Source organism: Xiphophorus hellerii, chromosome 6 (genome assembly GCF_003331165.1).
Source record: "Xiphophorus hellerii strain 12219 chromosome 6, Xiphophorus_hellerii-4.1, whole genome shotgun sequence".
In the NCBI taxonomy this organism is placed as follows: Eukaryota; Metazoa; Chordata; class Actinopteri; order Cyprinodontiformes; family Poeciliidae; genus Xiphophorus; species Xiphophorus hellerii.
Window position 1 is genome coordinate 5,462,912 of NC_045677.1, and position 21,092 is coordinate 5,484,003.

General features: G+C 41.2%; 1 protein-coding gene across 3 annotated transcripts; it reads right to left on the reverse strand.

Annotated features, from left to right (window-relative positions):
- Positions 1 to 15: 15 nt before the first annotated feature.
- Positions 16 to 20,010, reverse strand: ipp (intracisternal A particle-promoted polypeptide). Of its 3 annotated transcripts, none has more exons than XM_032564666.1 (10): positions 19,738 to 20,010; positions 6,017 to 6,404; positions 5,686 to 5,897; positions 5,089 to 5,308; positions 4,664 to 4,819; positions 4,397 to 4,564; positions 4,154 to 4,291; positions 3,227 to 3,349; positions 2,876 to 3,096; positions 16 to 2,766 (listed from the first exon to the last, which is right to left on the reverse strand). In XM_032564666.1, exons 2-10 carry the CDS (start codon positions 6,345 to 6,347, stop codon positions 2,542 to 2,544), a joined length of 1,794 nt encoding a protein of 597 aa, XP_032420557.1. In that variant the 5' UTR covers positions 6,348 to 6,404; positions 19,738 to 20,010; the 3' UTR covers positions 16 to 2,541. The 3 variants fall into 3 exon arrangements, with proteins under 3 accessions (XP_032420557.1, XP_032420555.1, XP_032420556.1); XM_032564664.1 differs by lacking the exon at positions 19,738 to 20,010 and adding an exon at positions 7,682 to 7,830; XM_032564665.1 differs by lacking the exon at positions 19,738 to 20,010 and adding an exon at positions 7,641 to 7,830.
- Between the last annotated feature and the right edge of the window lie 1,082 nt (positions 20,011 to 21,092).

Below are 21,092 nucleotides of genomic sequence, written 5' to 3' on the forward strand. Positions count from 1 at the left end.
TTACTAATCATGATGGAAATTGTCAAGCTCAATTTAATTTATCATGCAATTAATTGTTTATTGAAATGGCCTTAGCAGGGATTCCACAGAAACGATTAATAAACAATAGCAAATCTACAGAATTTTCGAAAGCAGAATTTGACACTTTTGACAGTGTAAATGCAAATTGTGAGCAACTTTAATTAAAAAAAATCAAAAGTAGCATTTTTATCCCGCGCTGTCAAATGTTCTTCATGACCGGTAATATTATCTTTTCCATAGTGCTGTTGTTTAAGTTATTAAAAAAAGTGGCAGACAGTATTGACCATGTTCATTTCGGTCTATTTTCCCGACAAATACAGGTGTGAGCACCGTTCAAGTGCAGAACCTATTACGGGTAATGAAGATAAAGACACGTACTGTGAAGTTGAAGCAAAAGGCAGCGCTCTGACGTCGTAACGCATTTAAACACCTCTGGCGAGATGCGCCTGTGTTGAACATTTTGATGCGGAAATCATTTTTATTTGAAACTGTCTCAGAAAAAGTCGTAATACCTTTTGAATTCCTCGCATCTTGTCATGTTACAACCAAAAACTTTGGTGCAGTGAATTAGACATTTTGTGACAAACGAACATAATAGTGCGTAGTTCTAAAGTGGGCGCTGGGTGAAGAAAGACCGGGGAAGACCGACTCCGATTTTGACCAATAATTGTTTTGGTTATATGTAACTTCAATACTCCAGTCTTATTTAAATGAATGAACAACTCTGAACACGCAAACTTGTTCCAAATGCACGCGCTCTCAAATATAATTGAGCATTGCTGTTCAAATGACTAAATTAACTACACTAAAAAATAAATTAAAAAATCGGTTCCTTTAGTTTTCCATTTTTCACTACTTTCAAATGTCGCCAAAGTCTCCAATAAGTCAGAATAAAGTCGCTAAATTTGACACAAGTTGCTTTTTGGTGGTGAGGGGAAGTTGCTAGATGTGTGTCTGATAAGTCGTTAAATATAGCGACAAATTCTCTTAAGTTAGTAACAGTGAGGCGACCACTGCTAACTGGGAACATTCAGTCGTGACCTGGTGGGCGAAGTCTGTCGGTCAGGGCAGAGCAAAAGGGACAGTGGCTGATTTTCAGACCTTTGCATAAGCAGGTAACATCGGTTTCACATCAGCCAATCACTGGTCACCCAACATTAGGAAAATCGGACCACCGATCGATCCTTTGGTGCATTCCTAATTACAAATCCCGCTTTGTTAAAGAGAAAACTCTGACCGCACCATATCCACCATGGAGCACAGTGGCGTCATCATGCTGTGGGGAAACCCTTTCTTCAGCTGGAACAGGAAGCTGGATGAAATTGGTGACGTGAATCTTCACCTTCTGGCAGGAAAACCACAACATGGAGGCAGAGCAACAACAGAAGGGTTTAGAACAAATACAATTCATGTCCTAGTCAAACCCCGGGCATAATTCCAACTCAAATGATATGCGGCGAGACTTGGAGAATTTGTGTTGATAGACACTTTCCGCCTAATCTGAATTGGAGCTACTTTGTAAAAATGTCAGTCTCTACATGTGCATGCAACCTCTTCTTTCATTTCCAGTAAATAAGATGGACTAAGGTTTTGTGGTGTTAAGGTGACAGATTGTGGGAAAGGTTTTAATGGGTATGTCAGAATCAGAGTTGGAAATGTAACGGCGCCCACCGATGACTGCAGTAAACATAAATAATAAAGATTTGTATTATTAGCATTATGTACAAATAATCATCCAGTGACAATAGAGAGACCATCCTCCAGCAAGTTTTCAGTAACAAATGAACCAGACACTAAGAACAACCAAAGGTTTCACTGTCGGCCGTTGTAGAAGCACTTCAAACAACAGAAACCACAAAACGGTGATGACCTCCAAGTCTGAGACCAAGAAGCTAATGAAAGAAAAAAACTGCTTCATCTGATCAGCAGGGCCGGATTTCGAAGGATCAGGGCCCCTGGAATAGGGCTAGTTTTGGTGCCTTATCCAAAAAAAGAGAGAACAATTAGACTCATGCAAATTACAGTACATTAACAGGGGCATCAGCAAATGGTGTAAAATGTCACAAAAAGATGTACTATGACTTCAAAATTTTGAAATATTTGACTATTGTATACATTAATAAAAATGTACCAATATGCACTTCATATGGGCCTTCCAGTTTTACATAAGGTACAATGCTTGTATAACATGCATTCATTACAAAAACACCCTAAATGTTTGGGCCCCTGTGGAGGGGAATAATGAGAACACCCCAAAACTCGGTGCCCTGGGCGACTGCCCTTGTCAGCTCCGTCTAAAGTTCGTACAACACGGTTGATGTCACTCTCTGTTTCAAGTAAAATGATTTACTCTTACTGAAGATAGGAAGAGCGGTTTGGCACTTTCCAGAGCTGTGCAGTTAAAAAGGAGACATGTAGAAACAACATCAACCCTCTTCTTTTTTTTTTTGAGTTTTAAGGTGCAACGTTTCCACAGTTTCCTTTGCCTCCTACGATGTTCACAGTTCAAAGCGGCGGCCGTCAGAGGACGGCCAGCCCGCCGTCGCAGCGGCTGGTGATCATGTTGCCGACCTCGGTCCACGTGTCCAGGTGCGGGTCGTAGATCTCCACAGAGTCCATCGTCACGGGCGCCGAGAAGTCCCTGCTGGCGGCGCGTCCGCCCACGGCGTAAAGCAGCCCGTTGACGGCCGACACCGACAGGCCCGCGCGCGCCGTGGACATCGGGGCCGCCTCCACCCATTTCTCCTGCAGAGTGGTGGGGGATGGGGCGGAGGGGACGGGGTGAGGTCACAACGTAACGCGGTGAGAAAAGCGCTCAGAGACACGAGACCGCGAGTACGAAATCCCGCCTCACCTCCTCAGGACAGTATTTCTCCACCGTCTCCAGAGCGCCCAGTGCCTCGTTCCAGCCTCCCACCGCGTATATGCAGTTGTTGAGGCAGGCCACGCCCACGTAGGCCCGACGCTGGCTCATCACCGGCAGGGCGCTCCAACGGTGCGAGATGGGGTCGTAAACCTCTGCTGAGCGCAGCTCCATTCCTTCATCGCTGATCCCACCAATCACATAGATTAACCCTGGGAAGAAGAAAAATAATAAGAAGAAAAAGTTTTCTCGCATTTTATTTCAAATGATGTAAAAAATACAGAAAAAAAAAGGATCTAATTTCAGGCAAAAGCAGAGAAAAAAATCAAATGATAAACAGACCCTGTAGCTCACAGCACCCAAAGTAATATCTGGGAACCGCCATGCTCCCGATGACCTCCCACTTGTTTTCCTCCGGATCGTATCGCTCCATGGTTTTCCCGATCTCCGATCCGATCCAACCACCTGCAAGCAGACGGCATTTTCAGCCGGTAGAGATCAGGGGTGCGCCGATAAATCGGCTCCGATTCCTTCAATTTGGGAGATCAGCAATCGGCCAATACTTGTGAAAAACGACCATATCTACCTAAAAATCAGCAGCTGTCCTATTTCGCTGTGTTGATACTTTACTGTTGCTACATTTAGCAACTTTCACTCTACAACCAATCAGTAACGGGCAAAATCGGAATCGGCCGGTCAGGCTTTCTGAGGATCGGTGGTCGGTCAGAAAACTACAATTGGTTAAGGTTCATCCATTCACTGTGCCGTCCGAAAGTTTGTACTTTTTTAGATTTTGTCTCGTTTACAACAAACATTAATGTATTACATTGAGATTTAAGGCACCAGACGAGCACAAACTAAAGCAAAATTGTGAAGTACAAGGAAAATTGGACATGGCTTTTAAAAATATTGTGCTAATTTAAGATTTCCATTTATTTAGGGCTATTAAAATCAACAGAAACAAATGCAAGCCACACTTCCAGATATTTTTTTCTGCAAGAAAATTTTAAAACCATGTGCCATTTTCTACCCACTTCACAGTCATCCACTACCCTGAGTCTTAGTCCGCCCTATAAAACGATACAATAAGATAAATGGATGGTTTTTGTTGCCATTTTATAAAGCGTAACCTTTTCTTCGACAGCTTCGTTAGCTGTGATGTCTGTCAGCGTTTTGTACCGTTCATAACATTTTGAAAAATTTGACGGATTCCATCTAAAATGACCCTTGTAGCCGTCGCGTGCTCCCACCAGTGTCGTGGCGTTTTACCGAGTGCGTACAGCGCCCCATGGCAGGGACACACGCCAACTCCACATCGAGGGAAATTCAGAGACGCCACGGCGGCCCACTGCTTCGTCACCGGGTCGTATCGTTCTGCGCAGTCAAAAATCATTGAGTCTTTCTCTCCTGTCGGCAAAAAATCGTAAAAAAAAATAAATAAATAAATAAATAAAATGAATGCACGTTTTCTGAAGTTGACTTTAGACTTAAGGCAGAGCGCGGCCTTTTCACCTCCCACCACGTAGATCATGCCCTCCATGACGGCCACGCCCAGCCCGCTGCGGGCCTGATGCAGAGACGACACGGTGGTCCAGTACTGGTTGAAGGTGTCGAAGCGCTCCACGCAGCTCAGCGCTCGGCTGTCACTCCAGCGGCCGCCCTGCAGCCGGGTGTAGCCGCCTGACAGGAAGAAACAATTCACGATTTCACTTCTGGGTTTCGTCTCATTTCAGCGTTATCGTGGGCTTCGTAGTTTTGGTATTATTTATAGATCTCGACCTATTGCGTAGAGGTACTTCCTAGCTTTCCTTCTGGGTCTCGTCTTTGCTGGTTGGAGCTGACTGTGCAGCTTATTTTCTTTGGGAGACTTTGTGACCTCAGTGTATTCCTTCAGCAGGGTCTGCAGTGCCACCCGCAGGCTGAAGTCGGTAATACCTTTGTTCAGAAACGAGAGGAAAGAGTTTTTTGGGGGGTTCTGTTTCAAGAAAATCTAACTTGTTGCAGTGACCTAAGATACGACGAAGTAATAGGGGCCATACTAATAAAAAAATAATTAATTAATAAAAAATAAAAAATAAAAATAACAAGAATGAGGTCATAATTTTACAAGGATAAACTAAGGAAAGCACTAAACCTTCCATCTTCACCGAAGCCGCATTGCAAACAAAAATCATATTTACGTGCTAATGACATACTTTCCTCACCTTCTATGTACTTGAAGAGTCTCTGAGGGGAGAGCAGAGGGAAGCGGACGGCTTCCAGCACCTCGACGACGTGTTTTTTCCTCTTGGCCACGTCGTGCAGGACCCAGTCCATGGCCGCCGTGAACACTTGGTACTCGTCCTCGATCCTCAGCTCCTCGCTCCGCAGAAGCCTCACCAGCTGGTCCTTCGACAGGCCTCTGAACTCGTCCGTGACGCACACCTGAAGGAGGCGGTGAACACGGACGATACGCACGCACGGTCCGGAACAAAAAACAAGAAAAAAACATTTAAGAACGTAAATGTCTTACTTTTTTTATTTTATATTTGTTGGACAGGATCGAATAAAGTGATGTTTGATAGGGCTGGAGGATATATACGGGTTTCATATCAATCGATTATCGATAACTATTGATTAGATTTTTGTTTTAAATATCAGAAGTACTGACAAACGGGTGGCGTGATCTTTCCTGTTTTATCCATTTTTCATTCCACGCCGTTGTTGTTTGTTTGTAATTGCTGGGGAAAACTAAATTAGATTTGGCCGTGTTGTTTTTCTAGAAAGCCCTGTGACAGAATGTGGCTGGACGATGCCCAAACCTCCAGAAAGTGAACGTGGATGTAGTTCTCGGTAAATTCCAGCATTTCCATGCAGGCGATCTGCTCCAGAAACTGAAAGATGCCCACGCAGTTGAAGGGGTCCATGTGGCCCTTGAGGAACTCGCCGCATATCGACACCACCTCAATCAGCTGCAGCATGTCGGCGGCCACCATCAGCTCCTGAACGTTCTCCACGCTGACACTGATCGCCCCTAAAAAAAACAAACAGAAAAAAAAAAAGGAAAGGCACAGATCGGACAGCATCGCAAAACCAAACAAAACCCGACATCGAATGCGCGAGGAAAGGGCAACAATCAAAAACAAACAATACCTGTGTATATGAAGTCCAGCAGAATCTCAAAGATTCCCGTGTCCACGCCGATGATCTGCACCTCGTCTTTCTCCGCCTCCCGCATCCCGCCGGAGAACAAGGCGGAGAAGTAGGGACTGCTGGCGGCGAGCACCAGCCGGTGGACTCTGAAGACGCGCCCGCCCACTCTGAGCCCCACGTCGCAGAAGTCGCAGCGGAGACGCATCTTGTTCATCTGGGCCAGGATGAGGCTGGCGTAGCGCTCCGAGGCCAGGACGGCGGCGGCGGCAGCAGCGGCGGCTGCGTCCTGGCTGCAAGCGGCCGACGTCGACACGGAGACGGAGGAGGACATGGCAGCTGAGGCTGCTGCGTTACCATGGAGACAGGTGTTCTCCTGTCCGAGGAGTCTCTGCGTGATACAGCAGGAGCAGGGAGGAAAACACATCTCCATCAAGGAGAAACACACAACGCTGATAAGATCACAAAACGTGATCTGTGGTTCTCCGTAATTTGTTTCCATATTTATTTCTTTGTTCCATTTTGTTTTGTTTTGTTGTTGTTTTTTCTTCCCTCTCTTTCCCGCTTCTACCCAAAATTTATGCGTCACCAATGAGAACAAGAAATGAGAGAAAAAGGAAATAATCCAAAAAAAAAAAAAAAAAAGAAAATCTGAAAATAACAATAATAATTCTAAGTTTTAACCCATATTTATGAAACAATTCCATTTTTGTTGCGACACCAACTGGTTATGTTCTGTTTTGTCCTAAATGTGTCCTTTCTTCTTTTATGCATATTGTTGCTGCTGTTTGTTCACTTATCTACTTATTTTGTACATTCATACATCTGTTAGTCTGGAATGTTTGTTTTGTAGGCACTAATTGGCAAATTAATGAAAAAAAAAGGAGAAACAGACAAGCCACACTCTGCCACCAGGTGGGCTGTTACGTTTTTGTTTGTTTCATCAGAAGCTAAACATTTTGTCCTGTCACCACCTAACTTTACTGTCTTTTTATGCAGGTTTCAGCAATGACAGGGAAGCTGGTGAGAGTTGATGAAGTTAAATACATTCCAACCTCTAAAAGCTGCAGAAGCCTTGAACCTGAAGTGGAGGTTCAGCCTCCAGCATTGACTCTAAATATGCCGCCATGGCAACAGTGGGATGATTGTATGGAAGCACACTCAAGTGCTAAAAACAAAAAAAAAGAAGCTAAAAGTCCAGATCTAGATCCAATTCAGACACCGCAACAAAAGTGTTGAATATGCATCACATATTTCAGTTTCCCCCCCCCCCTTTCTTCCTTTAACCTCACAATTATGCATTAACGAAAAAACGTGATATCCCAATATAATAAGCCAGTGGTTGCAAACATTTAAAATGTTAAAAGGTCTGAATGCCTTTTCAAGGCTGTGTATGCCACTTACTGTCCCGCTGCTGCACGTTTAAAAAAAAGAAGAAGAAGAAGAAGAAAAAAAGACACTTGTCTCTGCTTTTAGCCAGGCATGCTAACAGATAAACCAACCCACCAGTGTGTGTTTACATAATTCTATTCAGCAGTCGGGGTTTTAGCTAACAGGACACCGCTTCGACAGCCGAACACCGACAGACGAGAATATCACCCGAATGAAAATAAGGAGTGTGACTCACAAGGAAGACACATAGTTTCTGGTTTCTGCGCTGAAACTCACCGGTGTGTTTACAGCTGAGGATGCGGAGAACTTCCGCCGCCCTGCAGACCGTCAATCCGCTTCCTCCGGGCTCCACTGCGCCGGTCTGAGTCTCCAGGCATCACTAATCAAACCCGCTAACATCGAGACTTAGCAAACAGCCTTGACGCTGACGGGAACCGCGACCTTTTTTTTTTTTTTAATGAACTTAAGTTTCTTCAGTCTATTTATGTTTAATAATGAAATATAAAAACAAAACAATCGTTCCGACGGCTTTTGTTGTGAAATGCACGGACATTTTATACAAACGTGCTAAAAAAAAAAAAAGCACGTTTGTGCTTTTTTAATCTATGCCATTTTAATCTGAGTATGCTGTTTTTAACAACGCTACAGTATTATTTTTTTATCTTGTAAATGTGCCCTTACTACTTATTATTATTATTATTATTATTATTATTATTATTATTATTATTATTATTATTATTATTATTATTATTATTATTATTATTATTATTTTATTTGAGTTGTTATGCATGCGCCCACACTTACCTTGATGATTTGATAGCTGAATTTTCCCAATGTGGGTCAATGACCGATCTCCCTTATTCTATTCTACTCATTTTCTAGGCTTCTACGTTCACGAAAGTAGAATAACTTTCAGCAGTGCTCCTTCATAACGCTACAATTTGGACTTCTAATTCCTACAAAGTGACAAATATCACCGTCTCTGTCTTTAAACATTTCCCTTTAAGATAATAATAAGATCAGTCAACTTATGCTCATAGGCAATATTATGCTAGAGGAAATGGAACTGTTTGATTTAGTAACGTATGTTTTTCATGGTCACATTTAAAAGCAACCTAAACTAATTTTTAACTGTTTTTTTTTAAAAAAATGAGCAAGGTAGTTTGTAAAAAAAACATTAAAAACTACAAAACCTTTGACCACTACAGTACATTAATCGTTGTTCAACTTCTTGAAATAAGCATGACTAAATGTTCCTATTTACTATTTGGTTTTAGTTAATCCTGGTATGTTATGGTTTGTGATACAAATCCAGCACCAGGTGGCAGTGTTTCCCACAAAGAAGAAAGGCAAGTAGGAGACGGAGCAAACGTGGAAGAGCTTTGAACCCAGTTTTAACCTTTTGTTCTAAACGCTGGAAAACTTACGCTGGTGTCCAAACATTTTGGCTAGGGGTCAAAATTGTCAAATTCAAACCACTAAGAAGCCATAAAATTCATTCAATTGAGAATGCAAAATACACTTGTTTTTTTTATTTTATTTTATTTTACTAACAACATTTTAATGAAATCTGTACGTAACTAAAGCTCCAAAAACATAAGAAGGACTTTGTACTGTTAAATTATTAAAAGAAAAATAGACAGTTTCCTAATTTTTTTCGAACATCAATTGTTTTCTACTTTGTTGACCAATTTATTTATTTATTTTTTTTTTACCATTCTTAACTTGTGGTCTCGCGCCAAACAAAATCATTTCAAGGGCTACAAAATGGCCACCTGGGCCACACTTTGGACATCCCTGAAGTAAGTGATTAAAATAGACTGAAACATTGATGACTTGTTAATCTCGCTGAGAATCAATAGAAAAACCTTGAAAAAAGAAGAATTTTTTTTTATAAGGGAATCTAACGCCAGGTGGCAATGTTTCCCTTCCAAAGCCTGCCGGAGAGAAGAAAATCCTTGAGAACAACCCACAGGAACCTAACATGTAAATTATCAGGTTATTCTTGCCTTTCTGGCCCCCAGCAGAATGGTAATTTAAGATGGAGTTATTCTCTGGCGTAGGCTGTATCCCACCCCCACCACCGTCCTGCACCTCCTTACTGAACCCACTGACATAACACTCGCCTACTGTGACACAACTAAAGGTTTTTTTTTGGTTAGTTTTGATCAAATTGCTTTGAATTACCATGTTGGAAACTTGCTACGCGGCACTCTCAAGTGCTGCCTGGTACACTCTGAAATCTCATCTCAGGTGAAAAAAGCAACAACAACAAAAAAAACCCTGATTGTAACAGTCACGGGGATGAGCCGCCACACACCTGAAATACAAGTCCTGTAACATCTGTCACTTCACTTGTGTTGCCAGCTTTTTTCTTCTTTTTTTCCCCCCCCCAATGTGTTACCAGACAGCCACTGGCACACAGGAGGATATCTGGTGGCACCAGTGCTGGCCAATAAAAACGCAAATGTTGGTTTGGGCACCCAGTGAACTACACCCATCACTGGAATTAACTTCAAGTTTGTCTGCTAATCCCGAACAAATTCAGACTTTTTCTTTGGCCTGATTAGACATGAATAAATGCAATGTTGACATCTTTCATTTCGTTTTTGTTTTTTTTTCTGCTTTGCAAAAAGCACATATTCTGAGGGCATTTTAGGTCTAAAACATTTACCTACTGTCTGTCACTGTTATTTATTATTTTTTAAAATCATATTACCTACTGGTAGCCTGGGGAGAAACAGCACAGTTTTGTCTGGCTGCCTTGCAGTGTGAGAACAGGTTTACTCTAAAAGTGGTGGAATGTGATATTCCTTTGGTTATTTAGTTTCTTTCTTTTTTTTCCCCTTTTTTAAAAAAATTAAAAGCATGATAGCTTGCTACCGGTTCAGGCAACAAAAAAGACACTTTTGAGGAAAAGGGGAAAATTAAAACAGTCACAAAAATAATGAAAACCGAATTTTAAAAAGGACATTACATGTAGTAATTTAATGTGTTTCAGTTTCAGAGTGAACTTGTCAAACATCTGATAAACTGGCAGTTTTTTATGTCAAAAACAAAAAAAGAATAAATTATTTCTAAACCTTTGTCATCTTAATATATAAAATTTTTAAATGTCCTTTTAACCCCATATTTTCTCCACTTATTTATAGTTGTTTTTATTGTGCTGTTATGCGTAAAAAAAAATGCTAAGGAACTTTTTGGTACCCTACTCCTGACTGGTACCTTTCTACAATGAATTAGTTTTGATTCCAACAATGCAAACTATGCGTTCTATAGTGGAAAGATGAAAATGAGAAAATTGTATGAGAATCCTGCTCATGACAGTGAAACTTTGTCATCAACATTCACAAATTTGAAAAATAACAACAAAGGTTGGTTGTCTTTTCCATTTAAATGTATTTTTTTGTTGTTGTTGTTTTATTTTGCTTTTGAAACGATTTATCGTGGTCGAATTTCTTTATGCGGTACAAAAACGGTGAGTTTTTAATCAATCGATAATAACCGTTACTTAATCGGCTTATTTTAAAGGGACAACGGAAAAACATTACGCAACTCCAATCTATTTCTTATCTCCCGGTCAACTACTTCTTTTTTTTTCTTACATGATTTCTGCATGCTTGTGTGTTAATCGTGCAACTTAATTTTAGCAGTCGTGACATGATCGGGCCCTGCTTTGCAATTCAAGAGCCTCATCAGTGGTTCACTGAAGCGTGACCGGCGGCTCCATTCAGCGCGCAGTGCCACACGTTACATACATGCTCACAGCAAGCCTGACATGACAGCAGGGGCTGCCTGAAGTTGACAGACGTTTCATTCAAACGTCCAGATTTTCTACCACTGATACTAGAAGTTGAAAAGTAGCCTCCGATTGAAAATGTCTGTACACACTAATGGTTTTAAAGTTATGTAGACATGGATTGAGTGTGTGGGGGTGGGTGTATGCGTGTGTTCTCTCACTGCACAGCATTTTTTACATTTTTTTGCTGGTCAGAAGCGTAATAATATTATCACCGGTCATTAAGTCTCTCCGTTGTGGTGATCGCTCGTCTGGCTCCCAGAACTTCTCATTCAACGGGAGACAAAGTAAACAGCTTCAGGGTCATCTTATGGAAATCAGCTGCCACAATTACTGGTCTTTTTCTTCTTTTTTTTTAAAGTACAGGGATCACATTGCTTTCCGTTTAGCTGGCTATTTCAACCAGAGAGGGGAATACATTTTTTTGTAGGTACTATTCAAAGGATTGCTCGTTTTTCCACCAACAAATGTAGCTACATGGATAATAAAACACAGCAAAAGGTATTTCCATATTGACTGTAGGATTTCAAAGCATACAAAATATATTTTGAAGTGCCCCGAATAAGAAAAGAAGAGATGCCAATTCTAATTTGTGTACGTTTGAGTGAATGACATCGTAAGAGGCATAAAACTGGAACCAAGCAGCTGGCATTAGTATATTACCAAGTGTCTCTTGACAGATTTTGTGTTAAATTGTTACTATGAAGTAAGAATCTTCTTTCATTGAAAAAAAAGTTATGTACAACACAAAGCCATTTTCTTTTTGTGAATGTATAAATCGGAAACAAATACACTATCGACTTGTACAGATAATAGCAAATGAAAACTGGACATTGCAGTCGACCATTTTCCTCTTTACAGAACACTTCCACATGTGTTATTGGTACTGAATTTTCCTAAAATACATACTGTGTTCACATACAGCTCAAACTTTAAAAAAAAAAAAAAATTCTTAAGCTGCAGGAAGTATGGGAGAAATTAGATTAGAAAAAACATGCATATAAAGAGGTGAAATAAAAACAAAATGACAAAAAGAGAATGTTGCACTGAGAGGTGTGGTGGGGAAAGAGAAGTCATCAGTCAGTCTTGGCTTTGTGGCTAACAAAGCTGGTTTATTAACTCTCAAAGGTAACAGTAGATTTCAAAATGGCAACCCTCCCATCAGTCAGCAGTCCACCTAGTACATACAGGTCAAACCCCGCCTTCTCAATTTAAATTGGCCAATCACCTCAGCCTTCCACATTAGGCGCAAAAGGAAACATAGTTAACTTACACTAACAATTATTTATCAATAATAAGATATGAGGTTAAACATCTTATGTATGCAAATGTGCATCATTTTGTTCTTTTAACTACTTCACGTTTCAATCAATCAAACTCCAGCTCTCACCACTGCACTTCCTATAAAACAGTTGGGTCTGAGGCGGGACTCTTCTTTAGCGGGGACCCAAGATGGCGGCCACATAAGACACACCCACAAGGTAACAAACATTCCATTAGGACAGTCACAGAGTGCTGATTTACACGCAAAGGTTAGAGGAAAAACCCATTGCACAGCGACCATGACGTTCCATAGATGACCATCTAAAGTGAGTTTTACAGGAACGACTGGATAATGTCTATAAGATAAAACTGGCTGAGAATGAATTCAGACAGGCGGAAGTGAAATCTGTCCACGTCAGATTAAACCACTGTGAGAACATTTGTGCAAAACCCATCATCGGTGTAAATATTCTGTTGTCAGAACAGTCTTCTGGCCCTCGACATGTAAAACCACGAACCCATCCTTGTTCCGACAGACTCTTTCACCGGCACACACCAACAAGCAAGCGGCCAAGGTGTTTGTGCTTCGAAAGTTGCGACTTGCTCTCCCGCACCGGCGCTGGCAACATTAGTTTCCCGGCCACGTGCCCGCTGGGTCTTTTTCTAATCTATCTAAAAGCTGAATTCCCACAATGAGATTGTCCTCGGAGATCGAGGGACGGTGAAATGTTTCACAGTGGGTTCTGTTTTTCAACACATTTTGCATACAGGCTATAAATTTCACTCATCTGACTAAAGTACCTTCATCCGCATGTTTTCTTTATAGTCTAGATGGCTTGTGGGAAATGCAAACTTGCCATGCCTTTCTTTCAGCAACAGCTTTCTTCTTCCTAATTTTCCATTAAGGCCATATTTGTAAAAACCAATCCCCTTGTTCTACCCTTCGCTTCGTACAGACGGTCTATTGAGAAACGATTGCTTGCTCAAGACATGGACCGTGTTGAGGTCTTTTACCCAATCGCTAATGTTTAACCATGTCGTCAGTTCGACCGTGTGTAGCTTAAAGGAAATTGCCTGTGCTGAAAACAACCATCCTCCACTGAGAAGACAGAAGTACCGAGCTGAATAACATGGCTATTAATGTTAACTCAATATTTGGAAGCAGGGCTAATCTGGACTGAACAGCTTCATTCACCTCATCTGCTGCTAAAACAACAGGCTAAAACAACAGGCTGGCTACGATTCTGAAATGACGCAGAAATTCGCTGTCATCGTTCACAACTTCTCCTTCTGTTCACTGATTGGCCCGGTTGAAATTCTACCAAAGGGGATTCAAGTCAATGGGAGAAAATGCTGACGGATAACTGAACGGACATGTGAATCTAGTGGAATTGGGTAGGAAGGCAATGGCCAGGCTATGTCACGGTGGATGACAATGTCTTAGAAGGGTTGTAGTTGTGCCATACTCCTACTGTATGGCACAACTACATACAGTTGTGGGAGACCAAAACTCCCGATGTAATTTGGTCTCTAGTGTTCTGAGGCTTTCATAGCTTCATTTATACCTACTTAAAATTACACAGTAAGTGGACTCTATTTACTTATTAGATGATCCCTGAAGGTGGTTGGTGAACTGGTTGGTGACTTTATTTATGGTAACAGGATGAATACATATGCATGCCACCCCTATTTGTAAGGTATTATAGAAACATTTAATTATTTTCCATCCACTTTTTACAGTTACCCTTTACGTGGTGTTCCCCCCATCACATAAAATACTTTAAAGTATACACAGTTGTTAATTAAAAAGTGAAGCTGAAGGGGTGTAAATACCTTCACAAGGTGCTGTAATGTAAAACGTAATGTTTAACAAAACTTGACGACCCTGATTGTCGACTGTATGATGTTTTTATGATGTAAAGTGCCGCTGAAAATGTGTACAAATACAGTTGACTTTAGGATATTGACATAAGGCACTCATATATAGTTTCATTGAAATTATCTTTTTTTTTTTTTTTGCAGCTGATGGATGAGAGTTATTTCACATTCGGTCAAACTTTCAACTCCTGTAAGCACAATTACCCCAAACAAACTGGAATCTAATATCCTTCCTAACTTTCTTTTTTCCACCAACAGTTTAAACTATTACCCACAGCCAGCAGAAAAGTTTTATTTATGGTGAAACAAAAGAGCTGTGGCTCTGCTGCAGTGTTTAATGGGTCTAGTCTGCACCCTACATGGCGGTTGGCAAGCAACAGGATCTCCTGCCCTCAGCCTATAAGCCCGCTATAACGTGAGCCTGTAAAAAAATAGAGAGGGGGAAAAAATCCTTATCGATTCTGCCTTCAACATAGCAACTGCTTGCTGATTGGCCGAGGCGGCAGCGCGTTCTCTGACTCCCATTGGTTGATCCCGGAGCGTAAACGTGTGGAGTCGGACAGAGACAGAGGAGAGGAGAAGCTCGATTGGCTCCTCCGAACTGAAAGCGAAAAGCTATTTTTCTAAAAGCCTGCGAGACAGTTGGTCGTGTGTGTTTGTGTTATAGGCGTGACTCCAAAGGTAATTCGTCCTGCTACCCCCCGTTCTTTGTCAGTCAGAACCAATTTAAATCGAGAGCCGTGAGGCAAAAAAATGTGAGGGTTTTAAAGGAGGAAGCCGGCTGACGGGGGCCGGTGCGGGCTGGGAGGGAGAAAAGGGTTAAAGGAGAGAACTGGATGAATGACTAATACAAGACCTTTTATAATGAATTCAGACACAGAGGGTGGAATTAAGAGACTTTTCTAGAAGTCATTTTTGTTCCAACTTTAGGAGTAGTTTAGCAGTAGTCCCCCCCCCTTTCAAACAAGCCATATTTATTCTGTGCTTTTCTAATACCAGTGTTATGAACATTGACAATGAACTTACCAAAGAGACCTCTTGGATATGTTGGGGTTTTTTTTTTGGGTCCCTTCACACCAGCCATAGTTCGCTTAGGGCAGTCTTTTCTTTCTCAATTATTTTCTGTCATGCCCCCCCCCCTCCTCCCTGTGGCCTTCCCTCCCCAGAATTGAAATACTGTTGCGAAACTGTTCATATTTAATAACTTATCTGTACAAACCATTGGCTTCGGCATTGTATGACATTATCAAAACCGCCGTTTTGTTGTTTTGAGTCTCAAAATAATTTCCGAAATCAGATTCCAAATCACAGATTTAACAAGTGAATCTGTGACATTTAATCAAGACTACTCGGTTTGAAGTTAAAAAAAAAAAAGTGCAAGTGATTCAGTGGGATGTGCATTTTTAGACTTAATACAGTAAAACTTTTTAGAACTGTAAGCATTGAAACTTGTCAGCTTCTTCAATTTAGTTTTCCACAAGGTATATACTGTACTTTTCAAACATTTATTGTGGGAAAAATTTGCAGCAATATTACTAATATTTCATCTTGTCAGACGAGAAGAGATGAAAAGTGTAAAACATTTTGCATTAACAATAAAAGGATGGGTTTCGTCTATTTCCTGGCCTTTTTCAGCTAGCTACAGTTACTTGCTTATGATGGAGTATAAGGGCCGGGCTGTGAGTTTTTGATTTGTGTTTTAAATATGAGTAAAGTTGGACGAGAATAAAGTCGTAATTTTATGCCTTTTTATCGTACTGCGCTAAATTGCGGAATAGTCATCTTGTAAGGTTATCGTTGGTATTGGTTTAACAAATTAGTAAATACTAAATGTTTTAGCAAATGAGAAGCAAATTTTCAGCCCCGGTAGTTTGAAATTATTGTTTAAACAACTTTTTATTTAATAGAAAGAACCAGACTTGCTGAGCGGGTCACGTTGCATATCACTCTATCGAACTTTTTAATTTAATGACTTTCTTCCGGCAATATTGCGTCTTTACTCTGCCAATATTTAAATTATTCTGCTAATATGACTTGGTTCTCGTAGCATTATGACTGTATTCTTGTATTTGAAAATAAAAATCTCTTAGCCTGGCCATAAAACTCTGTCATACTTGCTTGCTGCCGTTTTTCTTTTCACTGTCAAACTTCTCCGTCTCTCCTCTATGTCGGTATTTCAAAAAATCCGCGCTTGTATCCTTCGCTCCGCTATTTGTTTGTTTGTTTTGTTTTTTTCAACCTGTTGATTAGTTTGAACACTGCTGTCACCTAGTGACCGGAGGCTTGTTCATCAGTTAAGCATGAATAAAGACAATTATAAAGTCCTGCTTCTCACGACCCCCCTGACACTTCGCCAACATTTGAGAAGTACTGGCTTAAGGCAAAGTCTGGTTCGTTTATCTCGAAGGGACGGTTCGTTTTGGGAGGTGTGAATGCGCAATGGAACTCCAAAAAAAGCGAACTCTGGTCCACCTAAAAACTTAGTTCCCGTTTCGGTTTAAATGAATACTTAGCGTGGTTCAAATGCCCAGTGAAAGTGAAAGTGAACCGCACCAGTTGAAAATGTAACAAATGTTGCAACTTTGGTCCCCAATCGAACCGAGTCTACTGGCGTGAAAACACCCAAGTTCGTTTGGGTATTGCACGGTACGGCCTGGGCGGTGAAATTGCTGGGCCAGCCATACCTTGAAATACTTTAGCCATTCTCAGATTGATAGGTAGCAACAATTGCTTCTCTGGGGTCATTTGCTGATACCTTCCCACCCTTTCAGACCATGTCCACATGGAAACGGTTGCCGGTTTCACAAACACTAACGACCGTTTCCAGAAATGTTTTTGCCCACACCACAACACAGAGAACTGTCCAAAACGCTATTTTTGTTCCCCTACACCTCTAGAGTCGCTAAGCATGGAGTACAGGACATTAGTATAGAGACTCCACACAAAGTTACATACAACAAAGCAAAAATGCAAACATGGAATATGGCATTTGTCAGCCTTCTCTTTTCAGTCAAATAGTACAGATAATTTTGTGAAGTTAATCAATCAGGGAATTTACAAACATGCAATCTCTCATTACGATGCTTATGACGCGTTTCAGGTCATAGGTCAAGTTAGAGCTAATACGTCTGGTTTTCACAAAAGAGGCGTTTTCACTGTCTACATGAGTACGCCAGGGTGAAATTTTCAATGTGGAGCCTGTTTAAAGATCCCAAACGGGTAGAAACTCCTAAAACACTGTTTCCATGTAGACGAAGGGCACAAACGGTGACAAACTTTCCTCTTTCAGAAAAATTGTTTTTTTCTCATGCCGAACATCACACCAGTGTGAGTCCTGACCTTCACACTGCCAAACCCCTTTGGATACAGTCTCAATTTCTAGTGATCAATTGATTAGCCGTATTTAGCTACTGCTGTTAAGGCAGAAAGGATGTAATTAGTTGTTCACACACAGTTTCGTTTTGGCTTCAGATGTTTTTTTCCTAAATAATGACTGTGGAATCTAATGTGTGTTTAGCTCAATTTGAGGTCAGATTTAGATCGTTTTATAACCCTATAAAGAGCAAATATAAATGAACTCAGACCTTGGCAGAAGTGTTCTGACAGTTAAAATCTCTGCTCCCAAACATTTGCATATGGTTTATTTTCTTTTTCCACTAACCCTCCCCCTGGCTTCCCTTCCAAACAAAAATGATACACCAGTCTTGTTTGAAATGTTGGTAGAACAATATTTAATCTAACTGCAGGCCTTTAAGAGATCAGTTCGCCAACTATTGGGGACCACAGAGGAAGAATCCCCACCATAATTACAACAAATGCTAGCTGATTCAACGGCGTGTTTATTTTGGAGGGCTCTGTGACGTGGGGGGTGTGTTGTTTCGATCCCCTTATTTCCATTACTGAAGCCAGGATAAATTCCAGAGTCAACTTTGGGTCGAGCTCGGTACAGCAGAATGGTGCTGCAAACCACATCATCAAGAGTCGTTTGTTTAGCAGAGCAGTTACGCAACAACCACATCAGTTTTCTTCTATATCTAGTAAAATGGTAGATGACAAGCCTCTATCTGCCAAGAGCCGATTCTGTCTACATTGGTAACCAAGTCTTTTACAAATAAAAGTCTGAAAAGTGAGGTATCCATTTGTATTCAGACCCCCCAGAGTCGTGCAGGACCGCCTTTCTCTGGGATGTACGACTGCAAGTCCTTTGGGGTATGTCAGCTTTGCACATCTAGACACCAATTTTTGCCTATTCTTTGCAAAATATTTCAACTGTGTATGAACAGCACCTTCCAGTTGTTACCACAGATTTTCAAATGGTTTAAGGTCAAGTCTTCAACTGGACCATTGTAATTCGGAGGGCGTGTTGAGATGTGTTGTTCTGTCAGACGGCAAACTTCTGTCCCGGTCTCAAGTCTTTTGCAGCCTCTAATCCTGGCAGGATTCTGCCCGGGGGTTGCCCTGCATTTTGTGGCTAATTGACACAAAATAGAGGGCAATCGGCAACCACCAATTGCCCTGGCATCACCACCATGTGTTACCTTCAAATGATGTTGAGGAGTAAAATGATCCAAAATGTTAATATCAATTTTAAGTCAGAATCAGTATTGGATATCGCTGTGGTAAGATCGATGCTTTAGTTTTAGATTGCCTCCTGAATTTTGTTAAAAAAAACATGAAGTTGTATTGTAGTTTCTCAAACCTATCTGAAAAATGAAATTGGTTTCGATTTGATCTCGAATGATAACTTTTTGCACTTTGTGCAGGGTTTCCTCCAGAAAACCTGCTATGCCAAGTGGTAGAGGCGATAGGACACACTGGGGGAAACCCAGTTGTTTGTTCAGGTAAAATGCACACAAATCATGTCGATATGATATTAAAAAATTTTGTAGATGCCTATAAACTTTGTCCAAATTCTGTCGTAGGTTTGAACAAAACCATTCAAAGGAAAAACCACAACGGATGTATCAAACTTGAATAAAAAGTACGTGTATCAGTGTTGGTATTGGGGACACTGGCCCTGTATTTACTTTGTGTCGGATCAATGCAAAAGTATGCAGCACTGCACAGCTGCCAGTGAGCACTTCAAAGAGCTTACAGTTTTCCACTATAGTTTTCCCGGTCCACACTTGTCTGGTGTAAAATTTACACCCTGCAAATGTGGACATTTTTCTTCTAGCACATGTAGCAGTAGATGCTAGAAGCTAGCCCAAACAGCTACACAACCCAACCCTAGAAATTGACAGCCTGACTTTTTATTAAGCAAGTTGACTTCGGCAAATATGTGTGAAATCTATTCCCTGAACACATTTTTTCCTGTCCCTCCTCTTTCCTGTCCCTCCACCCACTCCCTCTCCGTCAGTTTGGACTCTCACGCAGCCCGAGGATGACTCACCTTTGGTACATTTTGTCCTGTCCATCTATCTTCAGTGCATATGGTCAATCCCGACAGAGCCTTCCAAGCTGACACAGGTAACGAGGAGTAATCCCTGCCCTGGAACTGTGCCTCATTAATCCTCGCCGAATGCAGACCTCATGTGATGCTCGAAAGAGGCCACCTGTTGTCGAGGTCACTCAGGACCTGTAGTAGTGTCATCTAGGGTCATCGACAGCAATCTCTGCAATGGGTTACAGGCCGGGCCTCTTCTGAGACGCAGAGGCCCGGCCTGTAAACTCGGAACAGTTTTAACTGTTATCAGGTAACAATGGGGCCGACTGCTGAATGCACAATGTGGGACGGAAGCCCGGGATGTTCTAAAGCTGACAACAGTGGAACATGACATTCCTGCATTCCTTTCAGCGTAGCGCTTAAGCGAAAGTTATTTTTCCAGATACGGCATTCCTCGCACAGCTAGCTGGGTATACATATTTTTCCGGTGACTTAATGGCACCTAGAGTACAGAGAGCTCGCACACATCCTGCCATTGTCTTCATCACTTCCTCCCCCCCACACATCTGTCCACAGAGTGTCCTCCGCTGCCCCCAAAGCCTTCTGAACTCTTGTGGGCGAGAAAAAAAGGTTTTCAGACTTCAGTGGATGTCTGAAAGAGAAACGGCAAACTTTAGACAATGTGTTAACCATCTACGGTATGCATTATTAAGATGTCTTGAGTGCTTTTGTGTCTTAAAATAGACTAATAGGGCATAGTCTAAAGACATTATAGATCTTTTGAAAGGTTTTTGTTAAAGCAGGTAACATTGTAACAAAATGTACAACTGAAAATAATTCGCTTTTTTTTTTTTTTTTAGAAAAAAAATATTCAAACATAGAAGCATGTTCTTGTCACTGATTGGCCCGGTTGGGGATTCAAGTCAATGGCAACATTGTTCTACTGTGAAAACAAGAACACTGTCTCTTGTAGAGCCATTCATCATAATTTAGTGCAGACCTTTGCAGCTTAACAAAGAGACATTAAATGTTGGTTACAGTGAATTTCGGGCTATTACTAAACCTTTTACTGCATTTCACCCTCTTTATCCTCATCCTGATGCTGAACATGGAGTGTGATTTCTACGTTTTTCCCTCTTCAGCGTATAAAAACCTAAGAGCCTGATGTTTCCTTTATCATAGCCAACATGAAATGTATCTTTAACTGATCAAAGTGAAATCATGGTGAATGGGGCACGGTATATTATATATAGCCCTTAATGTACTCCTCATTATGACTCCAGAATGATTCAGTGTCGCCATAAAATTGCACTAAGCTATCAAAAATGTAATTTCCCCCCAAAAGGGAATTTGAGTAAATG